The following is a 13,883-nucleotide window of genomic DNA, read 5'->3' on the forward strand; positions in this document are numbered from 1 at the left end:
AGTCGCGTTGCGCCAATGTCGTCGTCCACGATCAGACTTGGATGTCTTTCCGGAGGTGGCGGCAGACGGGTTTTCATTGCGATGAGAGTGAGAGAGTGTTTGATAGCGGGAATGTATGTAGAGAGAGAAACAGGGTGGTGACGTTAAGGTGGTCGCCGGTGTTGTAGTGGCGCCGGCTAGATGTAGGTGTTGTGGCGATGACTGTGCTAACATCAGGTGTAGGAAACGAAAATAGAAGGAGACGGATGTTCGTTGGTGTTAGAGAGAGAAAGAAGTGGCGGTGTTGGGCGACAGAGGCGGCGATGACGGTGGTGAAACCGGCATAGGTGGTTAAGAAAGGAGCCATGAGGAATCATGTTCAGATCTCTACTCTTAATCATACAGCACAGTTATGCTGAGTGGGTCAAACTTTGTAGAGATTCTTTTGCTAATATCATTTTATCCCCACATAAGTATATCACTAAAATCAAATTATATGTATTAGTAAATTAATATATTTGACAAGTTAACCATCTATAATGTGTATGTGTCCCGCTGCAATCAATTATTTTAATACTAAAAAGTCAAAGTAATTTATTTCAATGAAATAGTACGGTCCATAGACACTTTTGGTGTGGGCCTAGAAGCCCAATTTCTACAACCCCAAACAAACAAGAAAACAAAGGGAAAAACACTTGATGTATTTTCTATGAAGATTCCGAAGAAATCTAACAAAAGATTTACACAAATTGTAACCCCAAACCCAGGAACCAGTAAAACACATATTCATTTCAATTTTAGTAAAACCTAAATAAAAGGAATTCAACAATACTAAAAATATAAATAAATACAAAAAATAAAAACAAAAACACTCCAAAATTCATCTCCTTTTTTCTTCTACCAGATTAAAAAATTAAAAAAAATAAATAAAAACAATTGGCTTTTGATCTCAAAATCCATCATCATCCAATTGTATTTACAAATTCAAGAAACCACAACAACGTGTTTTGTGTTTAAAAAGAATAGAAAGAATTGAATTTCTAAATTGAAAAAGAAACCTAAAAATTATAAATCTTTAAAACAAACATACAAACAAACAATATGGAAAGAAGATTAATCAGTGAGATCAAAGGGACGACTCAAACTATTATTCTTGTTGTTCTTTCCTTGTTCCTTTGGAATTGTAACAATAATAATATCTATCTCCTCTTCACATCATCAATTTTATTGGTTCTATTTTCTTCTTCTTCTTCTCTCTCTAGAAATCTTTTACTCTCTCTCTACATACCCCCCTTTATTATAATCATCTTTCGATTTCTTGAACCAAATTGAAATCCGCTTGTGGGTTATCTTTGTTTCGTCAAAGGGTGTTGGAAAGTTGTAAACTTTATGTCGGTTGGCATCTGGGAACCCTAGTTTTTGTGGGTCTTGTGATTTCTAGGGTTTCGTTTCAAGATTCGGTTTAATGGAGACTGGGTCCGAAGGAGAGAGCAATCGGAACATGAATGATCAGATTAATGGTCAATCTGATGGATCCAAGAAGCCTAAACGCCAGATGAAGACCCCTTTTCAACTTAAGATGCTTGAAAGCACATATGCTTGTATGTCTTCATCTTTCGCATATTTTTTTAGCTTTTTTGATGATTTGTGTTTTGGATTTGTTGTTGGTTTTGTGGGTTGTGTGTGTAATTAGGGTTAGTTTAGGGATTTGTTGGTTGTTGTAGGTTAAAGTTTGAAGATTGTGTTTTTAAAGATTTGTTTGAGCAATTTGGTTTGGTGTGAATAATTTTGCTTGTATGTCTTCATCTTTCTGATAATTTGTGCTTTTCTTTGTTGGATTTCTTGTTGGTTTTGTGGGTTAATAGGGTTGATTTTGGGATTTGTTGGTTGTTAAAGCATTATATTGATGGATAAGTTAATGACTTTGAAGGTAATTTCTTAGTTTTCTGAATCCCTGGGTCGGAATTTTTCTGGGTATGGTTGTTGTTGTTCTTAGTTTTCTGATTCATATTCTATGATTTATTGAATTTCTTGTTGGTTTTGTGGGCTATGTTTGTAAAAAGGTTAAAATTTAGGGATTTGTTGATTGTTGTAGCTTAAAGTTTGAAGCTTGTGATTTTAAAGATTTAGCAATTTGGTTTATTGTGGTTAATTTTGTTTTGCAGCGGATATGTATCCGTCCGAGGCTGTAAGAGCACAACTATCGGAATCTTTAGGGTTAACCGATCGGCAATTGCAAATGTGGTTTTGTCACCGTCGGTTAAAAGACAAGAAAGAAGGCACTGTGAAAGCATCGGTTGGGGAACGCAAGGAGGTATTAAAACCTGCTAAACAAGAGTTGGTTGTGGCTGACCGCGGCGGTGGTGGGAGTGACCACGGTTCACGGTCCAGGTCGCGTCATGAGTCATGGGCCAGGTCGGGTTCGGATTCGGATTCAGATTCTAGCCAGTTCAATGAGCCGTTGGTGCATAGCAGGGCGTATGAGTTGACTCAGCAGAAGATGATGTTACGAAGGATAATTGATTGTGTGGAGGCTCAATTGGGTGAACCGTTAAGAGACGATGGACCATCTCTTGGAACGGAGTTTGATGAACTGCCTCCGGGTGCTTTTGGGACACCGATAGGTAATTGTCGTCCATAAAGAATAATGTCAATTAAGATGCTTTTTCTCACTTATTGTATTCTACAAGAATGCTATGTTATGCTATTGTGAGTGATTGGAGTATGTGAGCATATTAGCATACGGTGTTTTCATATGTATTTTTCTTATTTGATGGAATGGAAACAATATTTTCATCTGTTGCAGTTTATGTTGGGCAATTCTTTAAATAAATCTTTATATATTTCTTTATTAAATATATTCAGTTATTACAAATAATATATCTGGTATATATTTTTTTTCTTTTTTTTTTTTAATCTGTTGCTTATTAGTTTTCAACAATCCTACTAATTTTTATATATTTTCGTTGGATGTTACTTGTTTAGCAGTGGTGAAGAAGCCTCACGGTCAAACTAGTAGGCGTTCTTATGACGGAAATCTATTTGAGCCACCACCGATCAAAGTTGGTTCTCCACCTTTACTACATATTATTTTATTTATTTATCTATTGTTTTATTTTTTTATTTTGTATCAACTTATTGTATATTTGTAGGATGAGGTGGCTGGTCTTCAGGAGGGTGGTGTTCCTAATATGAAACATGAACCGTACAGAGCGGTCTCTCGGTTATACGACTCACCCGGTGGTTACGCAAGTGACCAAAGATTAGCTCTTCAAAACGGTCAACTGCCACCACCGTATGGTGCTCTGGGACATTCAAAGGGTGTTAGTTTATCGGTGCCGAAAGGGGAACCAAGGTATTTATCATCACCTATAAACGATAACGACTTCATTCAACCTAATGAAGAAGTTATGCAAATGTGGAGAAAACGCAAGGTATGCTTATGGATCCTTATATATCTAACCGTTGTTATGAAATTGCGGTACTGACATGTGTAACGTTGTGTTTTTATTTGTGGTTGCTTTTGCAGAGTGAAGATGGTGGAAGGGACGGTCCGTCAGAAAAGAGGATGATGAAGGAGCTCGAGAAAAAAGATATGTTGAGGAAAAAGGTACGACGTTATTTAAAATAGTTTTATTTTCCGGACTTATTTTAAAGTTTATGTTGTGCGTTTTTTCTTGTTTTAGAAAGAAGAACAAATGAAAAAAGAAATGGAGAGACAAGACCGTGAGAGACGGAAGGAAGAAGAAAGAATGATGCGGGAAAGACAACGGCAAGAAGAAAGATTTCAACGCGAAGAAAGGCGTGAAATGGAACGCAGAGAAAAGTATTTGCAAAAGGAATCTTTAAAGGTAACGAATGATCTACCATCTTACATTTTTACCCTTGTGTCAGTGTTTGAGTTTGACTTGACTTTGACTCTTTTGAATATACGTTCAACTTTTGTAAAGGCGGAGAGAATGAGACAAAAAGAAGAGCTTCGAAGAGAAAAAGAAGCAATAAAAATGAAAGCTGCTATCGAGAAGGCAGCAGCACGGAAAATTGCGAAAGAATCTATGGAACTAATCGAGGATGAACGTTTAGAATTGTTGGAATTAGCCGCATCTCATAAGGGTTTGGCTTCGATCGTTTCACTTGACTATGAAACCTTGCAAAATCTCGATTCCTTTCGAGGTAAATACCACTTCTTTTTGCCCATCATTCACCATTTAGATATTTAGATAATTAGTGATAAAGTTTTTGTAACTACTTATATGAGTCCATTTTATTTATTCTCAGATCATTTATGTTTGTTCCCACCAAAGTCTGTGCAAGTGCGGTTTAAAAGTCCGTTTTCTGATCATCCATGGATCGATTCAGAAGAAAACGTTGGAAATCTTTTTATGGTATTTTTTAATATTTTTTCATTCTTTCACAATGCACTTCTTAATTGTCATAATTAAAATGAACTAAATGAATTATCCGAAACAGGTTTGGAGATTTTGTATGACGTTTGCCGATATTCTCGGGCTTTGGCCGTTTACCCTTGATGAGTTTATTCAATCTCTTCATGATTACGTGAGTTTCACACAAATATCTTTGAATTTCTTCATTTCATTTCTATATAGAACACTTTTATATATATATATATTTTTTTTATAAATATCAGGATTCAAGATTATTGGGAGAGGTTCACATTGCTCTCCTAAAGGTAATAGTTCGAGATATCGAAGACGTCGCAAGGACACCCTCTGGTGGGCCCGGGACTAACCAATACACGGTTGGTAATCCCGAAGGTGGTCATCCTCAGATTGTCGAAGGGGTAAGATATTATCGGATCCCGAGATATTTTTTTTTTACCTATGTCTTTGATATGGTTGCAACATATATTGACCAATGTTTTTTTTTTCTTTTTAATTAGGCATATATGTGGGGCTTTGACATACGCAACTGGCTTAAACATCTAAATCCATTAACATGGCCTGAAGTACTTCGACAATTTGCTTTGTCCGCTGGTTTTGGACCCCGGTTGAAAAAAGATAAAGCCAAACATCCGTGTTTGCCGGAAAATGATGAGGTGCATATCAAGTTCTTTTTTTTTTTATATAAATTGTTGTCGCCTAAACTCATGGAGTTTATTAGAGGTGTCAAGTTTAACTTGGTTGTGTTTTATCTCCAATGGGTTAAATCAAGAAAAGAGTTAATTACGTTTTTTGTCCCTGTTGTTTGTTGAAAATAACCATTACAGTCTATTAGCTTAAAAATGACCAAAACAGTGCCAGTACTTTCACTTTCGTAACAATTACAATCCACCTCCATTAACCCCATCTATTTTACCGTTAAGTTTTGTAGACGTTTGTTAGCTATGGTAACTAACTTAACGGTAATTTGGATGGGGTTAACGGAGGTGGACTTTAATTGTTACAAAAGTGAAAGTACTGAAACTGTTTTGGCAATTTTTAAAATAATAGATGGTAATGGTTATTTTCAACGAACCACAGGGACGGAAAACGTAAGTAACTCTTAAGAAAATTTAGCTAACAATGAAACGGGTCGAAAGTTGCCCAAAGTGTATTCAAATGCTTACAACTTTCTACATTGCTTTATTTAAATCAGATTATTATGTCAATAGCTAGTTATCTAATCATCATTATTCAATAGCGCATAATTGGTATTTATCCGGTGTGTGCTTGTGCAGGGTAAAGATTGTGAGGACGTAATTACCATGCTACGGAACGGTTCAGCTGCTGAGAACGCAGCCACATTGATGCAAGAAAAAGGAACCCATCTTCAAAAAAAGTCTCGACATCGTATGACTCCTGGGACGCTTAAATTTGCTGCGTATCATGTTCTCTGTCTCGAGGGTAGCAAGGGCCTAAACGTCTTGGAACTTGCCCAAAAGATTCAGGTTATTATAAAAATATTGTATTTTGACTTGGGCTGTAAATGAACCAAACGTTCAGTGAACAGTTCGTGAACCATTCGGCGGGAAGTTCGCTTGTGTTTGTTCATTTATTAAACAAACGAACACGAGCAAGAAATTTTCTTTGTTTAGTTAAACGAACATGAACAAAGGTCGCATTTGTTCATTTATGTTCGTGAACGTTTGGTAACGTGTTCATTTATGTTCGATTGTGTTCGATAGTTCATTAGTGTATTTGGTTTTTATATTTTTATTTAAATTCTTCAAAATTCCGACATATAACATATTTAATAAGTGTCAGCGTATTATATTGAAAGCTTGTTTGTGTTCGTTTGTTTCCATTTGTGTTCATCAACGTTCGTTTTCGTTTGTTGCCTAAAGTTAACAACGGAACACGAAACGTTCATTTCCTTAACAAACGAACACGGACATAAAATCTCGTTCGGGAACACATATATTTCTCAACAAACGAACACGAACAAGGTCTTGTTCGTGTTCGTTCGGTTCGTTTGCAGCCCTACTTTGATGTTTCTTTTGTTATGAAGATTATATATTGACGACTCTTTTTAACAAAGATTGTTTTTTTACTGTTCTTTTTGTAACTTTTGAAGAGAACGGGGCTTCGGGATCTTACAACAAGCAAGACACCGGATGCTTCAATCTCTGTTGCGTTATCACGGGACCCGATTATATTTGAAAGAGTAGCTCCTTCTACTTATTGTGTTCGGCCCGCTTATAGGAAGGATCCTGCTACTGCTGATGAAGTTATTTCATTGGCTAAAGAGAAGATACAGACGTACGCTAACGGAATTTTATCTGGGTTTAATTTTGAGGATGCTGAGAAAGATGAAGATTATGAATCTGAGGTTGTTGAGGGTCAAGAAATTGACGATTTTGGTACTTCGTCTAGTATCAAAGACACCGGCTTTTTCGGTGAAGATGTTAAAACGTCCGTTCGTGAAGATGTTGATGTAGATATGAAAACCGAATTTGAAAATGCTGGTGAGTTTGTTGTATAGTTCTCCTGCCTTAAAAAAGTACATTTTTTAAATTATAAGGAACTCAAAAGATGTTTCTCTGGTCAGTCGCACTAGCCCAAATCATACTTGTTAATAGCGATTATAGCGCTCGCTATAGCGAATAGCGTAGCGAATCTGGAGTGCGTCGCTATATGATGGTTAGCGACTAAATTGCGGGAAAATAGTGGATTTATGTTTTTTTTTGATAAATATTGATAGCCATTGAAAAAAGCGTATTTAGGGTTTTTTGTAGGGCTGCTAACGAACCGAACGGACACGAACAAGACCTTGTTCGTGTTTGTTTGTTAAGAAATATATGTGTTCATGAACACTTACCGAACGAGATTTTATGTTCGTGTTCATTTGTTAAAGAAATGAACTTGTTCGTGTTCGTTCGTGTTTGTCAATTTTAGGCAACAAACAAAAACGAACATTAAATGAGCACAAATGTGCAAAAACTAATGTTCATGAACACAAATGAAACAAACAAATACGAACAAGCGTTCATGAACAGAATATATAATACACTGACACTTATCAAATATTTTATATGTTGGAATTTTAAAAATATAAAAACTAAAAACACTATCGAACACAAACAAACACGTTTCCGAACGTTCACGAACATAAATGAACGAACACGGCCTCTGTTCATGTTTGTTCATTTAACTAAACGAACGAAATTTCTTGTTCATGTTTGTTTGTTTAATAAACGAACGAACAATAACGAACTTCCCGCCGAACAGTTCACAAACTGTTCGCCGAATGTTTGGTTCGTTTGCAGCCCTAGTTTTTTGTTTCAGGATTGAAAAAGGAAGCGTATTTTCTTCCATATTTACCCGATTTTTGATAAAATTACATGTAAAATATTTCTAAAGTTTTCTTTTAGTGTCGCTAAACATGAAATAGCACGAAATAGCGCCCGCTATTTCATTGCTATGTAGCGTATTGGTAGCTTGTCGCTATCGTCTGCTATTCGTTATTGACAACTATGACCCAAATCACAAAGTAGACTTCTTTTGTGATTCTTTATAGTTTTGATTAGAAGTGGCAATTTTGAACTATTTACTTCGATTCGGGTTATGTTTCATGTTTCAACGGTTCATCTGGTAAAATTATATACTTAAGCTAAAAAGGAAATGGATGGGTTGGATTGGTCGAAAATGGCCAACATGTTTTTTAATGCATAAAACCTTCCAAGTCATTTTAATAAAAAAAATGAATTATTACTAAAAACAAAAAACCTTATCGTATTTGAATTTTTGACAATCAACTATTTACGTAAAACTCATTTGTTGCTTTTTGATTTAAAATTAGCTTATATCTTTTTTTTTTCAAGGCGTTGGGACGAGTAATATTAATCAAGAAAGTACCGAAATTGACGAAAGAAAATTAGGAGAGCCGTGGGTTCAATCGCTTACAGAAGGGGAATATTCAGATCTTTGCGTTGAGGATCGTCTCAACGCTCTCGTTGCTTTAATTGGCGTTGCCAATGAAGGGAACACTATTCGTGTAGTTCTTGAGGTAATTTCAAGTTCCGCATTTTCAAAATTTAATTTTAACCTTTTTTAAATAAAATCTAAATCAATAACTTGTATTTCTATTAACCCTTGTATAGGATCGCTTAGATGCGGCCACATCCGCTAGAAAGCAAATGTGGGCCGAAGCACAACTTGATAAAAAACGTTTGAAAGAAGAATTTACACCCAAATATCAAGAATCTTCTTTCATGGCGGCTACAGAAGGTAGTCAAAGCCCGTTGATTCCGGGTCAAAACGGTTCTGCGTGCCAGACAAATGGCCAAATTCAGAACAATGGAAATTATTCGACTGAAAGATCACGATTACAGTTGAAAGCTTTCATTGGTCACAAAGCAGAAGAAATGTACGTCTATAGATCGTTGCCGTTGGGTCAGGATCGGAGGCATAATCGATATTGGCAGTTTGTGACATCGAATTCAAGACATGATCCCGGGTCTGGCAGGATATTCGTTGAATTACAAAACGGTTGTTGGAGGCTAATCGATTCCGAAGAGGTAAACTTTGCACTTTACATATACAATTTTTTATTTAGATGCCAAGATACAATGCGTTAATCATAATCCTTTTTTGAGGAAGTGATTTCACACATTTACTAAATAATGGGTCGATTTGGGTTATGTTTATGTCTCTCTGCTAGGTCAAATGGGTCGAATAAATTTTTAATTAAAAACTTATATGGAAAAAAGTCAGAATTTTCCCAAATTGTTTGTTTAACACATTCAATCTCAAAACACTTCATTTAAATATTTCGATTGTTATAATATTTTTGTTGTAATTATATAATAACAATTCTTGAAACAAAAGTACTAGTAACTTACGTGCTTATTTTTATGTACGTGTTTGTACAAACGTTGGTTTACGTTCGACGTAAATTTTTTTCGTAAATGAGCCAGGTCAAATATAATACTTTTTTTGTGCTTATTTTTATGCATGTTTTCAGTTGGTTTATGTTTTGATGTAAATTTTGTTTGGTAACGAGTCGGGTCAAATATAATTGAATTACTTTACATTTCGACACTGCCGCAACGCGCGGCGGGTAAACTTATTAGTTATATCTATTATCTAAAACATGAAATGGTAGAACATCATTTTAGTGTGATACGTAAAATCGTTCTTAAATTTTGTTAAAATAATTTATGGTTACCAATATTTTGCAAAGGCTACTGATGAAAAAGGGGTAATTTCAATAGAAAATTTGCCAAAAATGTGAACTTTTTAACAATTATGGTTATTTTAAATCTTTTAATGTCATACAAATCAGGCATTTGACGCTCTTCTGTCGTCATTGGATACACGTGGAGCTCGGGAATCTCATCTGCACATAATGCTGCAAAAAATAGAGTCGTCATTTAAACAAAACATCAGAAGAAACTCAAATAACACCGGTGTTTCAAGTTCCGATTCAGTGGACCCGTCACCATTTAAAATTGAGTTGCAGAGAAATGAATTGGAGAAAGAAAACGCTATGAAACGGTATCAAGATTTAGAAACATGGATGTGGAAAGAGTGTTTATACTCATCAAATTTGTCGGCGAAGGCACATGGTAAACAAGTGTGCACCCCGCTACAGGGGATCTGTGATTCTTGTCACGGGTCTTATTGCTACGAGAAGGCTATTTGCCCACGATGCTATAGGTCTTTTAGCACGTTTGGTGACAAATTATGTTATCCCGAAGTAGATATTCAAGACGGTGATCGTAAACCGAACAATTCAAATGACTGGGATATCACCCATCCGATAAGAATCCGATTGATCAAATCCATGTTAATGTTCTTGGAGGTAAGATTCGTATATGATCGAATTGTTCATCTTCTTAACAGTAATTTATTTACCGTTTTGTTATGTGTGTTTATATGTTTGACTTTGGTTTGACTAATTGTTTGAAACTACTACATAGGCTTCCGTCCCACGTGAGGCCCTGCAATCTTCTTGGACCGAATACAGTAGGAGTCCTTGGGGTTCAAAGTTGCATGATTCATCGTCACCTGCGGATCTTCTACAGGTTAAACTCGATCTCTTAAAGTATATATAATGCTCAAGAAAATAATCTTTTTTTCTTGTGTAGAGTACACGGATGGTCCCTTTGGTTTGCACTTTGTAACACATTTAGTCCCTAGCTAACAAATAACGTTTCAGCCGATCCAAGTTAAGGACTAAATGCGTTACAAAGTGCAAACCACAAGGACCATATCCATGTACTTTTGAAAAAAAGTTGGGGACTAAATGCGTTACAAAGTGCAAACCACAGGGATCATTCGTGTACTTATGGAAAGCTAGGGATCATCCATATCCATGTACTTTTGAAAAAACAGTCTTTATTTTCTTGAATAATAGTATTTAAAAATTATCTTTATTTTTCTTAAAATATAATCTTTATTTTCTTGAATAATTGTATTTAAAAACGATCTTTATTTTTCTTGAAACATATTTATTTTCTTGAAATGCTGTTTTACATATCGTGGCTCAAATTTGGTGACTGCAGGTTCTTACGCAGTTCGAGAGTGTCATAAAACGAGACTATATGTCGTTGGAGTTTGAGACCACAGAGGAACTGCTTGGGACCTCTGGCTTATCGGACCGGGTGGGATCGGGCTCGGTCCCTGTACTTCCATGGATACCACAAACAACAGCTGCTGTCAGTCTCAGGCTTTTTGAGCTTGACGGCTCGATTTCTTATACTCCTGAACAGAAAGCCGAGCTTAATATGGTACAAAAATCGAAAGATATTGTGGATGAGGTATACCTATCTCTCTATCTTTATTTGCTTTATTTTCTCCTTTTTTTCACCCGAACATGCACACATTTTAGAAGTTTTGACTTTTGGGGTCAAACATGCTATACGCAAAAGTTTAATTAAAATTTAGAGTAAAATGCCATTTCCGTCCTTGAGGTTTGGTCAGTTTTGCGATCTTTGTCTAAAGGTTTGTTTTTTCGCATCTGGATCCAAAAGGTTTGAAATCTTGTCATTTTCATTTGGCTTGTTAACTCCATCCATTTTTCTCCGTTGAAGTCAGAGGTATTTCCATCTTTTTTGTTAACTTAAAGGGCAATTTGGTCTTAATGGATTCAGTCAACGGTATTTTAAATGCTTGTACATAAAGTGAAAAAGCCCGATTTGCCCTTTTAATTAACAAAAAGACGAAAATACCCCTGACTTAACGGTAAAAAATGGCAAGGTTTCAAACCTTATGGATCCATACGCGCTCGAAAAACGCCATTTTAGGTTTGTATTTGTACAAGTAGGAAACCAATAGTTTGGAACCGGACAACTCTTAACTGAACCTGTTCAAGTCGGTCTGCTTTTTGGTTGATATTAAATTTCAGACATTAACGTAATCTTATAACTTGTTTCTCCACAGAAAGCTCCGTTAAAGTTCACATTTTTGAAGAACATTGGGAAAACGTTGAACGCAGACCATGGTAAACCTATAAAACTGCCTCGTGGTGGTGGCGGTGGACGTAGTCGTGGTGGCGGGAAGTTGCAGAAACGTGCAGCGGGCTTATCGATCTCCGGTGGCCGACAAAATGTTAGAGCCAATGTTACAATGAGTCAAGTTACTAAACAACAAGCACATGCAATGGGCCAACTAACGGTTCGGAAAAGAATAATTGAAAAGGCTCAAGAAGAAGAGCCCGTACGGAACTTCATTGGTGAAGAATGGATTCATGGACCGGTTGACAAAATGGAAACCGACAATCCTGAGTTCCATGTTAGCGAAGAAGAAGAAACGAGTGAATCTGAATCTGATGATGATGACGGTGAGGGGCATCAAGTTGGGTTTGAAATGGGAAATGCGGAAAGTTCAGGGTATGGAATTGCAAATAATGAAAGTAGATGGGGTGGAATGGAAGTTAGCGATGACGAGGGGTTTGAAAATGTTGGAGAAGATGATGAGATTATGAATGATGATTATGTAGATGGGAATGATGGAAGGAGTTTCAAGGTTGAAGATTCGGATTCGGATTCTTTTGGTTCGGGTGAATATAGCGATTGAAGTCTTAAAACACGGCGAATATTTATATCAATTTTGAAGGTAGAAGATGATTTCTTTTTTTCATGTTTTTTTTTTTTTTTTTTTTTTTTAGTTTTTATACTGTGTTATAACTAGTAGATGTGTTTTTATGCATAATCATTGATGTAGGAAACAAAATAAACGTATAAGTTGTAGTGACATTACGGATCCAAGAATTGTCATTAACGAGTCGTGGGTCAGGTAACAAGATGATTTAGACAAGCTTAAACGACCGCCAATTAAAATGATATAAACTTTCCATGATGGAGTATTTGTGAAGTTTGAAGCCTCATACACAGACTAATTCTTTGACCTAAATGAATCTTGCTTGTGTAATTTTACTAGTAGTATGTGTGTGGTAGGCGGGTTTTTTTTTTATTTTTTATATTTTTTTTAGTGGGAACCCGCACCACTATGGTGGAGATGATCATCTAGTGTCACTAGTGGCCATCAGCTATGACCGTCCGGTGGAATGTGTGGGCCCCTGCAAAAATTAACTTCAGTTGGTGAGTTCTGGATGGTATGCAGTTTAAAGACTTTCAGGAGAGGAGTCAGCATAACACATTACTTGTTCTTTCTCGAAGACGATCTGGACTCAGGTTTGCTTGTGGGTTAAAATTCCAGCTATCTCTAATGGTCTTTGCTTTCGAGTATTTTATGGGCCATGGTTCATTGAAGGAAAGAAAGTTACGATGCGGGTGCTTATGGCAAAAAACATTGTGGTCCTTATGGCTAGATAGGAGTGCACGGGTCTTTGGTGGTAAGGTAGACTGGTAGAGGCATAGTCGTGGTTCAAATTGGTGGAAAGCAAGGGGAATCTGGCCCACCATTGAAGTTAAATATCAAGAATCTCTAAACGTAAAATATTAATGAAGTTACTTTTTTTTTTTGGAACGGCGACCAATGAAGTTACTTGCAACCAACTTTTCGATCATTTTCCACGATTGAAGCTTCTTAGGGCCCACTTGAAATGATGAAAAATATTGGTCTTTTTGCTACTTCTAGCCTTCTAGGACTCACAATTGAGATCCTATCCCTTTCCCCGTACTTGAATATAGAAAGAAAATTATAATTTTGTTTATTTTTATTCATAAATTGTAGTCCTTTATCTCCAAATTACGTAAAACCCAAAGTAAACCTCAATTCACATGAGTTCACTATTCATCTCCAAGGGTATATATATCTTATACTTTTTAGTGGAAAATTGTTTTATTTAATTGATTATGAATATGAATATATAGAGTGGGAGTTGGATACAAAGTCAATTTTTCCTATAAAGTGTAAAAAGTCATAAAACACCGTAATATCAACCATAAAATACACTCAAAACCCACAAATAACAAAGTGAAGATTACTAAAACATTATATTTGTGGGTTTTGTGTTGTGTTTTGATTGATAAGACTTTGATTATCGAATGACTAACATTA

The 13,883-nt window shown here is 36.1% G+C and overlaps 1 protein-coding gene across 2 annotated transcripts; it reads left to right on the forward strand.

The window, feature by feature from the left end:
* Positions 1–992: 992 nt before the first annotated feature.
* On the forward strand, positions 993–12,719 carry LOC110910633 (homeobox-DDT domain protein RLT1). 2 transcript variants are annotated; one of them, XM_022155249.2, is made up of 19 exons: positions 993–1,580; positions 2,145–2,603; positions 2,968–3,041; positions 3,132–3,413; positions 3,509–3,589; positions 3,666–3,830; positions 3,930–4,152; positions 4,258–4,364; positions 4,450–4,536; positions 4,628–4,780; positions 4,880–5,035; positions 5,657–5,866; positions 6,493–6,883; positions 8,240–8,424; positions 8,519–8,935; positions 9,703–10,221; positions 10,340–10,444; positions 10,925–11,179; positions 11,802–12,719. In XM_022155249.2, exons 1-19 carry the CDS (start codon positions 1,445–1,447, stop codon positions 12,435–12,437), a joined length of 4,641 nt encoding a protein of 1,546 aa, XP_022010941.1. In that variant the 5' UTR covers positions 993–1,444; the 3' UTR covers positions 12,438–12,719. The 2 variants fall into 2 exon arrangements, with proteins under 2 accessions (XP_022010941.1, XP_022010940.1); XM_022155248.2 differs by having other exon boundaries at positions 994–1,580; positions 2,965–3,041.
* Positions 12,720–13,883: the final 1,164 nt, after the last annotated feature.

Source organism: Helianthus annuus, chromosome 15 (assembly GCF_002127325.2).
Source record: "Helianthus annuus cultivar XRQ/B chromosome 15, HanXRQr2.0-SUNRISE, whole genome shotgun sequence".
NCBI lineage: Eukaryota > Viridiplantae > Streptophyta > Magnoliopsida > Asterales > Asteraceae > Helianthus > Helianthus annuus.